At 45.9% G+C, this 14,020-nt stretch overlaps 1 protein-coding gene across 1 annotated transcript in view; it reads left to right on the top strand.

Moving 5' to 3' along the window:
* PLCD4 (phospholipase C delta 4) overlaps window positions 1-14,020 on the top strand; it is a 66,435-nt gene that overhangs the window by 32,153 nt on the left and 20,262 nt on the right. The window contains exons 6-8 of the mRNA XM_060263294.1: window positions 6,392-6,623; window positions 7,320-7,521; window positions 10,329-10,473. Coding sequence (XP_060119277.1) covers window positions 6,392-6,623; window positions 7,320-7,521; window positions 10,329-10,473 — 579 coding nt within the window. The remainder of the gene's footprint in view (window positions 1-6,391; window positions 6,624-7,319; window positions 7,522-10,328; window positions 10,474-14,020) is intronic.

Below are 14,020 nucleotides of genomic sequence, written 5' to 3'. Positions count from 1 at the left end.
ATGTAGTACAACTGTAGATCACTTCAAAGCATAATTCATTGGGATTCCCTGTCACTCCTCCATTCAATTAAATCTATACAATGCTTAATTCCTAAACTAAAATATTTAAAACATCTTAATAATTTTTTCATCCTCACCCAAGGTGTTGACTGGTGTCTTTATATTAGTTCACATGTTCAAGGACTGAGCATAGATATTAAAACAGATGCATGGGCGGGGGGGAACTGTGGCTAAAATTAAACCCCAAATCCATTTGGTTTTTTCTGTTGGGCTAAAAGACAGCAAGGCACTTTTGCTGTAATTCAAGGCATTTTCAGAAGTAATGAAAAAAAAATAAAGGTTCTTTTAATGTGAAATGTGTCACATGCCAATGTGAATGTCAGAGAGCTTTTTAAAAATTGAATGTACAAGTAACACATGTATGGATTTTCATTTGCCTCTTATAAATGTAAACCTTTAAATAAAATCAAAACACAGCAAATGCAAATATAAGTACAATTTATGAAAATGACCTTACTGCTCTATCGAAACAAGAGAGCAAGGGACACAACAGTATGGAACAAATATCCCCATCCCAAACTATCCTGGTCAGTTACTGGAGGGGGGATAGAAGAACAAACCAAACCCTTGTGTGGTGATATCCCCACAATTTCAATTGATTGTACTGTCACTGGCATTTAAAATAGTCAGTCAGGGGTCCAAAATCCTCTCAGTGGACAGAATGCTGGTGCTAGGGAATTTAGGAGTATGAATGAAAGTTTATTTGCAGTCAAGGACCATTAATCATAAGAGTACATTCATATTAAGACTGAATAATTCCAGCACACAAAACCTGTTTAGACATAAAACCTTTAAAATATTTATCAGTAGCGTTTCCTCTAAGCTGAGTTAGTGTAAGTTAACTCAGTTCTTTTTCACCTCCGGATCAAACATTTTTGACTTCGCTCAGGAAAATACCCCCAAAGCAAACTAATTTATACAGTAGCTCCACTTCCCAGCCCCTCTGTCTCCCCCACCCCTCTTTCTCTCTCCCTATATATATATCCCACCCTCCTCTGTCAGGCTCAGAGTGGCTCACAACAGATTAAGATACATACTATTAAAATAAATTACAATAAAAATCATTAAAATTCATTATATACATAGAATACAATACAGTTTCAATCCTAAAATCCAAGATGGCATCAGTATTATTAATTCGTATTTGACACTGCATACAGTAGTGTTGTTCAGTGCTGTGGCATAGTGGTTGCATTCTCCATTAGTTGTTAAAAGCTAATTTAAACAATTCTGTTTAGGAAGCCTTCCCCTCCTCTTCCTCCGTCCCCTCTCTCTTTCCTTTTCTCTTCCTCCCCCTCTCTGTCTTTTCCTCTCTCCTTATCTCTCCCTTTCTCTTCCTTCCCTAGTTCTTTCTCTCCTTCCTTCTCTGGCTCCCTCTTCCTTCTCTGCTTTCCCCATCTCTCCCTCCCACTGCCCCCCTGCCCTGCTCCTGGCACGGCTCAGTTCCCAGGGAAAGCAGTGCCTCTCCGAAATCCCTTAAGTAGATCTGCCCACCTTTCAGCAAGCCTGGCTCTCATTGGGAAGTTTGGCCTTCCACTAGCTCCCCTAATTAAGGTGGACTTTGTATTTTCATGCTCCCCGCAAAGACGGCTGTCGTTTGTTTTTATGCTTCCCCCCCCCCCAAAAAAAAACCAAACAAACCTGAGCACCATAGAAATTGAAACATTTCCCACTCTTGTTGGGCCTTGGAAATCCAGGATGCTGAAGTCTGAGCCAGCTCATGGGAGTCGGCGAGGTAGGCGGCTGCCTGGGATACCACCTCGGCTCGGGGGCAGGCACCCCCTCTCTGCTCATGCTGAGGGAGCTGGCTGGGCAGCAGCCGCATGCTTCTTCCTTCGTTCTGATTCGTAACGAAGGAAGAAGGACATGGGCGGCCACTGCCCAGCCAGCTCCTTCTGGGTGAGGGGCAGGCCGAGTGTTAGGGTTGCCAAGTCCAATTTAAGAAATATCTGGGGACTTTGGGGGTGCAGCCAGGAGACATTAGGGGTGGAGCCAAGATCAAGGGTGTGACAAGCATAATTGAACTCCAAAGGGAGTTCTGGCCATCACATTTAAAGGGACGGCACACCTTTTCAATTCCTTCCTTCCATGGGAAATAATAAAGGATAGGGGCACCTTCTTTTGGGGCTCATACAATTGGACCCCCTGGTCCAATCTTTTTGAAACTTGGGGGGTATTTTGGGGAGAGGCACTAGATTTGGTGCCTCTACCTCAAATAACAGCTTCCCCCAGAGCCCCAAATACCCATGGATCAATTCTCCATTATTTTTTATGGGAATAAATCTCCCTAGGGAATAATAGAGTTTCCAGCAGACATTTCCCTCCCCTCCCCCCGCTTTCTGACGACCCTGAAGCGGGGGGAGGGCCTCCAAACCAGGGGATCCCCTGCCCCCACCTGAGGATTGGCAACCCTACCGAGTGTTCTCATCTTCAGAGGGAGCTGGCTGGGCAGCTGCCGCGTGCTTCTTCCTTTGTTCCGATTCAGATGAAAGAAGAAGCACGTGGGCGGCCGCTGCCCAGCCAGCTCCTTCTGAAGCAGGGGAGAGGGCTGGACGAGGAGCGGGCTGGGAGAGCATGCCATTGCGATGATGTCACTTTCAGGTGTCATCATCGTGCCGCACACGCTTTGCACACATGATTAGAGCCCTGGGCGGTGGGGGGCGGTGTTCTGCCTGGGGCAGCAGAACCCCTAGCGCCAGGCATCTCTCTCTCCGACCCTGCCAACACCTTCGGGGCGGGGGTCAACGTGAATCTTCAAAATTCAGGCACAGGAGGTTTTTGCCGGCTCTGCTCAGCTGCCCCCTCTCCATGGCCGCTTTCTGTAGGCCAGACACTGGCTCTGACCTGTCACCTGGCCTGTGAGCAGAGAGGCTTACTGATCGCCAGCTGTTTTTCTTTCCTTTCCACCCCAGCCAGCCTGCACCTGGTGGGTGGTGGCCTTGCCGCTGCCGGGGCTGAGTGAAGGCACATGCTCTGCCTGCTTCGGTGCAGCCAAAGCGGAAAGTGGCCAGATCCAGCCTCAGGATCCCAGGGAGCCGCCACAGCATGCCCCCGGCGAGACTGTATTCATAGTCATGCAGATGGCAGCCAGTTTGGCGCCCCTGGCATCCTAGGCAATCGCCTGATTTGCCTAGTGGCAGGGCCAGCCCTGGGTATAAATGCCCTCTAAGGCAAAAAATTATAACCGGGCAATCTGTATTACAAAGGCTAAAGCACTAGCTGAGCCCTGAAACATCCTGGGAAACAGAGCCAAATATTCAGTTATATAGGCTAATTTACTATAGAAATTACAGTAACCGGTTTAGCGGGGGACCGAGGCTCGGTCCAGGCCCTAATTCCACAACTGTTGGTATTAAGTGTTAAATCCACAGTGCACTCACTTGGGTAGCGTTGACATGTTATTGTGTCCCCCCTGCTCCCCTGCCTTCTCTGCGGGACCTTCTCCCTCTGTGAGAGAGGTGAAGGAGAGCCCAGTGGGTAGATGTGAATGAGTGTGGCACACTCCTCCGTCTCTCCACTCCTGGTCAGCATGAGCTGGCTGCCAGCCTCCTGCCCCAACTTGGCCAACAATAAGGTTCAGTGCAACCTCAAAATATCTGGAGTGAGGTGGGCTCTTAGCCTGCCCAAACTCAAATTTACAGTCACAGGGAAGATTTGGCTCTGCTCAACCTTCATTCATTACTGATAATAAGAATCTGTGTTGTATGTGAAATTTTCTAAGCTTGATAGGGTTGCCAAGTCCAATTCAAGAAATATCTGGGGACTTTGGGGGTGGAGCCAGGAGACTTTGGGGGTGGAGCCAGGAGACATTGGGGATGGGGCCAAGATCAAGGCTGTGACAAGCATAATTGAACTCAAAAGGGAGTTTTGGTCATCACATTTCAAGGGACCGCACATCTTTTAAATGCCTTCCTTCCATAGGAAATAATGAAGGATAGGGGCACCTTCTTTGGGGGCTCATAGAATTGGACCCCATGGTCCAATCTTTTTGAAACTTAGGGAGTATTTTGAGGAGAGCCACTGGATACTATACTGAAAATCTGGTGCCTCTACCTCAAAAAACAGGGCCCCCAGAGCCCCAGATACCCGTGGATAAATTCTCCATTATTTTCTATGGGAATAAGTCTCCATAGGGAATCATGAGTACCCAGCAGACATTTCCCTCCCCTCCCCTCCCCCGCTTTCTGATTACCCTAAAGCAGGTGGAGGGCCTCCAAACCGGGGGATCCCCTGCCCCCACCTGGGGATTGGCAACCCTAAATCTTGAGTTCAATAACAAGCTAAATATGACTACCACCTGGATCAGCCTAAAGATAGAATGACACATTGCACAGTGATCCTTCTTACTAATTTTTAATTTGAAAAATATGCAGTGCAGCTCCTGGGGCTGCAATTTAAAAGGGAAGCCTGGGTATGACAACAAGGGAGCTAGGGTTGCCAATCCCCAGGTGGGGGCAGGGGATCCCCCAGTTTGGAGGCCCTCCCCCCCCCCGCTTCAGGGTCGTCAGAAAGCGGGGGGAGGGGAGGGAAATGTCTGCTGGGAACTCTTATTCCCTTTGGAGATTTATTCCCATAGAAAATCATGGAGAATTGATCTGCAGGTATCTGGGGCTCCAGGGGGTCCAATTCTGAGTCCCAAAAGAAGGCGCCCCTATCCTTCATTATTTCCTATGGAAGGAAGGCATTGAAAAGGTGTGCCGTCCCTTTAAATGTGATGGCCAGAACTCCCTTTGGAGTTCAATGATGCTTGTCACAGCCTTGATCTTGGCTCCACCCCCAAAGTCTCCTGGCTCCACCCCCAAAATCCCCAGATATTTCTTAAATTGGACTTGGCAACCCTAAAGGGAGCTATTTCACCTTTTCCTCTTATTCCGTTTTCCCACTGAAAATTACTACTATTATTACTACTACCTCTGAGGGTAATTTCTATATAATATATCTAATTCCCCTAATAGGACAAAAAGCAGTGGGGCCTAGGGGTGGGGATTTTCAGCTGGAAAATTATACAAGAACAAAAAAGCTAAATGGAATACACATGTCTAGCTGGTCTTCCCCTTAAGTTACAGTCACCCACACAGTCACCCACACAGGATATCATTCACATCAGTACAAAGGATCATGTAACAGGTAGCACTACCCTGAGCCGATATGATTTCACCTACTGCTGTCTTATTACTTGGGACCAACACCGCAATTCCTAGCAATTGAACAAGACTGACTGTATTCTAGGGTTGCCAAGTTTAACTCAGAAAATATCTGGGGACTTCGGGGGCGGAACCAGGGATTTTCACATTCCCTAAAACAAATAAATAAAAATACAGCATTGCAGTTCCCCTGAATACATTTCCTCATCCCCCAGCAGCTGCACGTCCTCTCTCTCTCTCAAACACACACACACACACACAAAGCAGCAAAAATAAACAGTTTGCAATCTCACACTTTTGTGATCTTACTGGGACAATTTACTCACAGAGTTGTTGAACGTAACCATTGCTGCATATTCAGCCAAGTTCTTCAGACTAACATAGGGAAACCAAAGGTTCTAGTTTACTCTTTACTCTCTATTTTACTGTGCAAATGACTTCTGAAAGGAATGTAGAACCAACCCATCATTTGTTGTGCTGGTTTCCCCATCCTTTCTAGCAGTTCACTGGGAGCAGCCATGTTGTTCTGCTGGCTTGCCCTGCCCCCATTCAGCATGGCTCCTTCAGATTTAAAGGCACACACACCTTCCAAAAAACAAGCAGTCTCTTAAGTTTCTTCTAGCCTTCCAAAGTGGAAAGGCACATGGTGGCTGGGGCAGGGCTCCCCCAGACAGCCAGCTGACTGGGGGCAAGAAGGAGCCTGCAAAACTGGGGAATACCCTGGTGGGGATTGGGAAGCCTACTGTATTCAGACAGAATGGCAATGGACAGTGCCTCCTTCTTCCTCTTATTCCTTCTGCTTTGCTTTGTTGTGTTTCTCATGCTACGCTTCCCCTCTCTGGTCATCAAACCGCCACTCCTCTAATCTTCATGTCCTTCTCAAAGACCCACTTCTTTAACAAAGCTTTTCTTGAATCTTTCTTGCTTTTGCCAACTATACAGTCACTCCCTGCCCTTTTCCTTTCTTCCTCCTCTAACATCTATTGTGTCCGTTTAATATTGACTGAATGGGCAAGGACCATGTTACTTCTATTAATGCATAGCCCATAGTGGTGCTGTTGTAGAAGTAACTGGTTTCAAAGAGACTCTGTCGGTAGCACCAGATCCCTGACATCACTCGTTTGATTTCCTCTGCTCTGCTTCCTGTGCAAGGACTTCAATAGTGAGACCCCCTCCATTCCTTGCAGATGGCCGACAAATCCGAGACAGGGACACTGGAAGGGGAGGAGTTTGTACTATTCTACAAAGCATTGACTCAGCGAGATGAGGTGTTCAAGATCTTCCAGGAGTACTCCAAGGATGGCAAGAAACTGACACTGCTGGAGTTTGTGGACTTCTTGGAGCAGGAGCAGATGGAGAGCAAAGGCATTGAGGAGCTGGCCATGGAGCTGATTGACAGATATGAGCCATCTGAAACAGGTGGGGGAGATAAGGGAGAACTGTTGGTCCATAGCCTGGACAAGCATCGAGGGCTAGTGCTGGAATCTTTAAAGAGCACCACTAGGATTTTACTCAATGTAACTCTGACAGTGCAATCCTTAGCTAGAGACTGTTTATCTAAAACATTTATAGCCCACCTTGTTTGCTTAGACTCAAGGCATACCATTCTAAGCCTTAAACTCAAGATTTATCATCCATTGACTTAATTTGATTTAAAAGGGTGAAACTCTGCTTAGGATTGCGTTGTAAATCTTCCGGCTATTCATAGTGGGAGAAAGTATGTGTGAGATTCCCTCCCCACGGTTTCCTTCCATAACCATGTCTACTAGCTGAGCAACTATGTTATGCATCTAACGAAGCTTTCTAGTCCAAGATAACACACACACAAAAAAAATTACTGGTCTTTAAAGTACCACTTGATTCCTGTTTGGTTTAGTCTCACTAGATCTCTTAAAAAAGTTATTACTACATGTATAATTCTTGGAACATCTATTTCCAGCAGAAATTTCTGCCCTGCCTGTTTTTTTCTCCTGGTTAAATAAACAATCCTGTTTTCTTGGATGAATTCACTGACTCTGTCCAGTTCAAAGGCCTATCCCTTTTCTTCACATTGTTGCTTGGAGACCCATTCCCTTGATTTTGTTTTCTCTCTCCATTGGCCTTCTTTCCCTGCAGCTAAGGCTCGCCACGTCCTGAGCATAGATGGATTCCTCATGTACCTCTGCTCACCAGATGGCTCCATCTTCAACCCTGAGCACAGGAAAGTCTTCCAGGACATGTCGCAGTCCCTCTGCCATTACTTTATATCCTCCTCCCACAACACATACCTGTTGGAAGACCAACTGCGAGGGCAGAGCAGCATTGAGGGATATATCAGGTATCACCATTGAAGGGCAAAGTAAATCTGCAATTACTTATTCCCCTCCCACAACAGAATGAAATACAATCTCTTTCCTCAAAATGTTTTGCTCACACGTTCACGTGGTACCTCATGGTAAGGATGCCAGAGTTTCAGAGTGATCAATCATAGGTAGATTCAAATTATGGACTTTCTGGGAACTGATCTGGAACTGTCTCCCTGAGCTTTTGATTCTCTGTTGGAGAGCAGAGGCTTCCCAGAGCCCAAGTAGTTATACTAGATCTTTGCCTTGGTCCACCTCTATGACAGTCATTGTCCTTTCCTGCCCTTATATAAACTTTTTCTTAACAGACTTTGCGCAACAAAGCATCTTTTATACCGTTTAAGACTAACGGATTCCTCTTCTTTCTTTGCTCTTGCCGTTTTTTCCTCTGATGCTGGCTCTGCCAGCTCCTTTTTAGTGCCTTAGCCCTGACAACCGTGTTCCCTGCTTCTGTGCCTGCACGGCCCTTATCTGCCTAGCCTTTGGAATTAATTTCAGTTGTCCTCTTCCTCCCACAGTTTTGCCTCTCATCTCAGTCATACTATTGTGCCTGACAATTTCACTGAAAAGCCTGACCTTGTAGGCTTCCCAATCCTCAGGTCCCAGCGGGGGATCCCCCGGTTTTACAGGCTTCCCCCCTTCCCCAGCCAGCTGGCTGGCGGGGGAAGCCCCACCCCCACAGCCATTATGCACCTCCATGAATAATTCCCATAAGGAATGATGGGGAATTGATCCGTGGGTATTGGGGGCTCTGGGGGGGCTGTTTTTTGAGGCAGAGGTGCCATATTTTCAGTATAGCATCTAGTGCCTCTTCCCAAAATACCCCCCAAGTTTCAAAAGTATTGGACCAGGGGGTCCAATTCTACAAGCCCCAAAAGAAGGTGCCCCTATCCTTCATTATTTTCTATGGAAGGAAGGCATTTTAAAAGGTGTGCCGTCCCTTTAAATATGATAGCCAGAACTCCCTTGGAGTTCAATTATGCTTGTCACACCCTTGCTCCTGGCTCTGCCCCCATGTCTCCTGGCCCCACCCCCAAAGTCTCCTGGCTCCACCCCCAAAGTCCCCAGATATTTCTTGAATTGGACTTGGCAACCCTATGACCTTGTCAAGATCAAATTTCCTTCTTGCATCCTCAAAGTCCCTGTGAGGAGACAAAATACCTCTGCCCATGGCATAACACAGAATTGCCTAGAATACTGTGCAAGTGAAGGCACATTTATACAGTATTCGGTGGCTATTCAAACCCTGCAATCCACAAACACCTGCCATTTCATGCTACTTCAGCCTTCTGCATTTTCCCACTAGTCCGTCCTGCAGTTGTAAGGCCATGCCTATCCAGGATGCTTGCAGGGCAGAAGTAACAGTCAGGAATGCCACCTCCTTCCCAATAGAACCTCCTGCAACTTTAACAGCTGCACAATGTTGAGAAGTTCAACAGATGTTGCTTTTAGGGTTTGTAGAATCTTTCGGGATCAAGTGCCGTGCTGCTGTGCATGCAGCAATGCACAGCAGCCAAGAAGGTCTGAACGCCTGCTCCGGCTGCAACGCCACTGAGGATGTTCTCCGCAGCTGAGAACGAAACGTCTGGAAGGAAAACTTTCTCCAGTAGAACACGGCACTTGATCCCGAAAGATTCTACAAACCCCAATGATGTTACCAGCCGTGAAAACCTGAAATCTTTGATGTTGCTTTTCTTTTATGGACAGAACAAGGGGGGAAATGTTCCAGTTGTATTTCTCACCCTCATGAAAGTGTTAAAGGCACAAGAGCCTCTGTCGTGAAAAAATGGCCACTGATCTTGCCATGACAGTATAATAAAGATACCGATGTTGATTGCTTCCCACATTTAGGGTGAATACAAATAAAAGACAGAGCTGTAGGCACCTTCACCATATTCACCATCTATCACAGTCTGAAAAACAGTTCTGCAACTTTCAAGCAGAAGCTATTGTGTGCTCCCCTGAATTGCTGTTTATAATTAGAAAAGTGGGATTTAGGTCTTAATTTTTAAAAAATAAATAAATTAAAAGCTGGCTGTGCAGGGTTCTGATAGGCTAACTTCTTGTGATGTCACACCGAATCTGCAACACTTGGTATAATTTCTTTACTTACTCCATTTATAGCCCACTTTTCTCACCGGGACTCAGTGCTGATAAAATTAAATTGTGCAATAAAAAAAGCATACCACAAGCAATAAAAGCAGATTGCAGAACTAGAAAACGATGCAATAAAACTGTCTAATTTTTCGTAGACGTTAACACTACAAATCCTGTTCCTTTTATAAAATTGTACTTTTAACAGTTTCCGTTTTAAATTGATGTTGGAAGTGAACAAATAAAGGCATGACATTTGATGCTGCATTTCTACAAAAACCCAGGAAATTCTGAAATGCCACTTAAAACACAGGAAAGGAGCAAAACTGATAGCTGACCTGGCATTTGATTTGTTGGCATACATGGTTGCCAAAGCTGTGGAAAAGCTGGACTCACCCTATAGCTGAAGGACCAACTGAAAGCTCTGTTCTTATACAACCTTAGCCAACAGTTCATCTCCCTTTTTTAAAGTATTAGGCAGCTGAACTGTGGTGAGCTTGAGCTACCAGATCTAGTGAGTGCTGTTTTTCAGGTGAGCAAAAGTGACATAAGGCTAGGGTCTTTGTCTTCAAACAATTTAGCAGTGAGCGTACAGACCAATCCCCATGTTATAGGATAGCAGCTGAAAATATTTCCCATACGTTGGGAAGGCAGTAAGGACTCATGGATTGCTTTCTCCCTCCTGCAGAGCTCTCAAGCGTGGCTGCCGATGCCTAGAAGTGGATTGCTGGGATGGGCCTACTGGGGAGCCTATTGTCTACCATGGCCACACTTTCACCTCCAAGATTCCTTTCCGAGAAGTAGTGTCAACTATTGAGAAATACGCCTTCCAGGTAGATTGGACTCTTCTGTCACTAGGCACAAGTAGTTTTCATCTGTTACAGAAGAGGGATCGCTAGGATGGAATGGCAGAGTGTGCATGAAGGGGAAGCTGTACAGTTTCAAAAGGTAGGAGATGTATGTAGTCAAGAGGGAACATGGACAGGTGACCCTTGATGGTCCCATTACTGAAATGAGGTCTTCCATGTTGCGGGGGTTGGGGAACTCTGAAGTAGAAGGTTTCCATCATTCATCTGCCTCAGGGCTGCACAACATTTTTAGCCTGAGGGCTGCATCTGGATCTCCATCCACTTCTGAGGGCTCCTAGTTGCATGCCTGTTCTTCTTGTTTTTTTTGCATTAGCAGTCCCTTGTCACTTCTGACATGAAATATGCCTTCCATATGTGCTTCAGTGTGGCTCAACAGCCCCATGTTCACAAACTTGATGTCCAACTCAATACAACAATGAGAACCATCGACAGATGCACTAAACTCACTCTATAACCTATTGGCTACCCAGATTGTGCCACATCACTGCCCTGCATCTCTGAAGATGCTCTTCTTCATGATATGACTATAGGAGAAGAAAACAGCGAGTTGCCTACCCACAAAGACATGGCTAATGTGGGGCCATCCAGACTAAGATCCCGACACCCGGCAATATGAGCAGCACAAATCCTGCAATCCCAAAATTTTGATCTAGGGAATGAATGGCTGTGAACATGGATGCAATAAGCTTCACCTGATATCTATAACCTGGTAAACACCAACGAGAGGCCTGCAGGATTTGACTTGCCACATGACGTATGGAAGATAGCCATTAGAATATGAACAGGCTTTGGCAGTCGTGCAGACTTGTTGCTTGAATGGGGCAAAATACCAGGGCCCAAACATGACTGTGGTGAAGCCCACCAAACTATTTTCCATCTGTCATAGGAATGTGAGTGTCATACTTTCCAGGGAGATGTGATGGAGCTCTTTGAACTCTCAGTTGCAATTGAGTGGATAGAAAATTTAGACGTTAGTATTTAGAGGAATTGCTCGATTGGTCTATATACCCATTGTATCCACTTGATTTTTGTGTTTTATATTATGATATGCTTCCTGTGTGAAACTCTGCCATATGAGAAATGAATAACTAAATCTGGCATTCCCATTTGAGCAAAGTGGTGGTGTTGGGGGAACCAGCAGAGGCTACTCCCTGCTGGGGTAGAGACCCAAATCTAGGGTTTGCAAGGTCCCCCCTGGCCACCAGCAGGCGGTGGAGTGGTAGAGTTGCCAGCTCCAGGTTGGGAAACTCCTGGAGATTTGTGGCTGGAGCCTGGGGAGGACAAAGACTTTAGTGGAGTACAATGCCATAGAGTTCATCCTCCAAAGCATCTCTTTTCTCCAGGGGAACTGATCTCTGTAGTCCAAAAATGAGGTTTAATTCCAGGAGATCTCTAGGCCCCACCAGTTGCGGCCCTCTTTCCTATTCTGCTGCTATCTTAATGCTGTCAGCCATTTAACTACTTAAAACTGGAGAGCCAGTTTGGTGTAGTGGTTAAGTGTGCAGACTCTTATCTGGGAGAACCGGGTTTGATTCCCCACTCCTCCACTTGCACCTGCTAGCATGGCCTTGGGTCAGCCATAGCTCTGGCAGAGGTTGTCCTTGAAAGGGCAGCTGCTGTGAGAGCCCTCTCCAGCCCCACCCACCTCACAGGGTGTCTGTTGTGGGGGAGGAAGGTAAAGGAGATTGTGAGCCACTCTGAGACTCTTCGGAGTGGAGGGCAGGATATAAATCCAATATCTTCTTCTTCATCTTCTTAAAAATTTGCAGGGAGTCCAGTGAGCTGATGTGATGTTCTACAAAAATTTTAAGTAGCTGAAAGGCCTATGAAAATTGCTCATGAGCTTGATGTAGGCCCTAAACAGTAATTTGTCCATCCCTAGCATACTCAGTACTGTATTATGGTCTAGGGGTCCTATGGTTCAATGATCTGTATTTGTGCGTGTGTCAACCCAATTTACAAAAATCATATATGAAAAAGCAATATGGTAACAGGTGAAGGTGGACTTTTTTGTAAGATGACATTACCTAAATGTAATTAACTAAAAGGTGTCATTTCCCCTAATGCCTGCAATGCCAAATTGAAGCACAGTTTCTTAAACGATGCTTCCAGATATAGGGAACCACAACTAAAAAAGCCCTGCCCTGTGTACTCACATGGATCTAACTGCACAGCTTAATGGGTTATGGAAGAAATACTTAAGGAAATAAGAAGGGTCCTGCTGGATCAGACCAATAGTCTAGTCCAGCATCCTGTCTCAGCCAGTTCCTCTGGACAGCCAACAACAGAACATAGAGGCTGAGGCCTTCCCCTGATGTTGCCTCCAATTTCTGGGATTCAGAGGCCTAGAGGTTCTCAGTCACTATGGCTAGTAGCAATTGATAGACTTATCCTCCATCAGTCTATCTAACCCTCTGTTTATTCCTGTGGCTATCAGTACCTCCTCTCACAGGACATTCCACATTTTATTCACACACTGTGTAAAGTAGTATTTGCACAGTGTGTGAACCTGCTGTCCATCAGCTTCATTGGATGCCCTCAAGTTCTAGTATTTTGAAAGGGGAAGAAAAATTTCTCTTTGTCAGCCCTCTTCGCCCCATACATAATTTTATAAACCTATATCATATGCCACCTTAGTCATCTCTTTTCTAAACTGAAAAATCCCGGATAACTCTTCAGCCTTTCCTCATAGGGAAAGTGCTCCAAACTCCTAATCATCTTGGTTGCCCTTTGTCATACCCTCCTCAGGCTCCACCTCCAAAATTTCTATGTATTTCCCAACACAGAGCTGACAACCCTACCCTTACCTCAGTCATATGAGGTAACAGAACCTAAGGTCACTGGGGAGGGGGGAACTTGAACCCAGGTCTCTCAGTTCACAGCCCAACACTCTAACCACTATACAGCAGAGGACACAGTCATATTTGAAGCCACAGCAGCTAGTGCACATATTCATATAACATTAGTGGACTTCTTAAATTAAAGATTAAGACATTTTCCCAAGCCCTCCTACATACCCTTTAACTATAGCTAAGTAATACATTAGCACTGCCCCAGTATATTTCCATTTGCCCAGCAATCACATCTTCAGCTGTAGCTGAGCTTAGGGACACAACAATTAGTTGGATCCTGTGATCCATACACACAAGAATAGCATATCATTGCTGCTCTCCCACCCCACCTGCAGCCATTTAATGGAGTCACAGGACTGTGTGTGGGTTGTGAGGCTGCAGTGGAAATGGGGAAGGGAGTGAAATCATTTCCTCTCTCCTGTGGTACTGCCCTGACAGAAAAAGCAAAAGGGACCATTTATTCCCTCTCCACATTGCAGTCCCACGTCCATGTGGCTATTGATCGCTAGGTTTCTGCAATCCAGAAAATATGCTTTTCTGGGGTTGGAAATAGCTCTTGGGGAAGGGGGAAATACAGTAAACATCTGAGAGTACTTCCTGCTGCTGACAGATCACAGGATCTACCCCATTCCATCTTCCCATCTTCCTTTGTTCCCACT

The sequence above is a fragment of the Heteronotia binoei genome, chromosome 21, assembly GCF_032191835.1.
Source record: "Heteronotia binoei isolate CCM8104 ecotype False Entrance Well chromosome 21, APGP_CSIRO_Hbin_v1, whole genome shotgun sequence".
NCBI classification, from domain to species: domain Eukaryota; kingdom Metazoa; phylum Chordata; class Lepidosauria; order Squamata; family Gekkonidae; genus Heteronotia; species Heteronotia binoei.
Note: the sequence above shows the minus strand (reverse complement) of the source record. Positions and strands in the feature narration are given on the sequence as shown.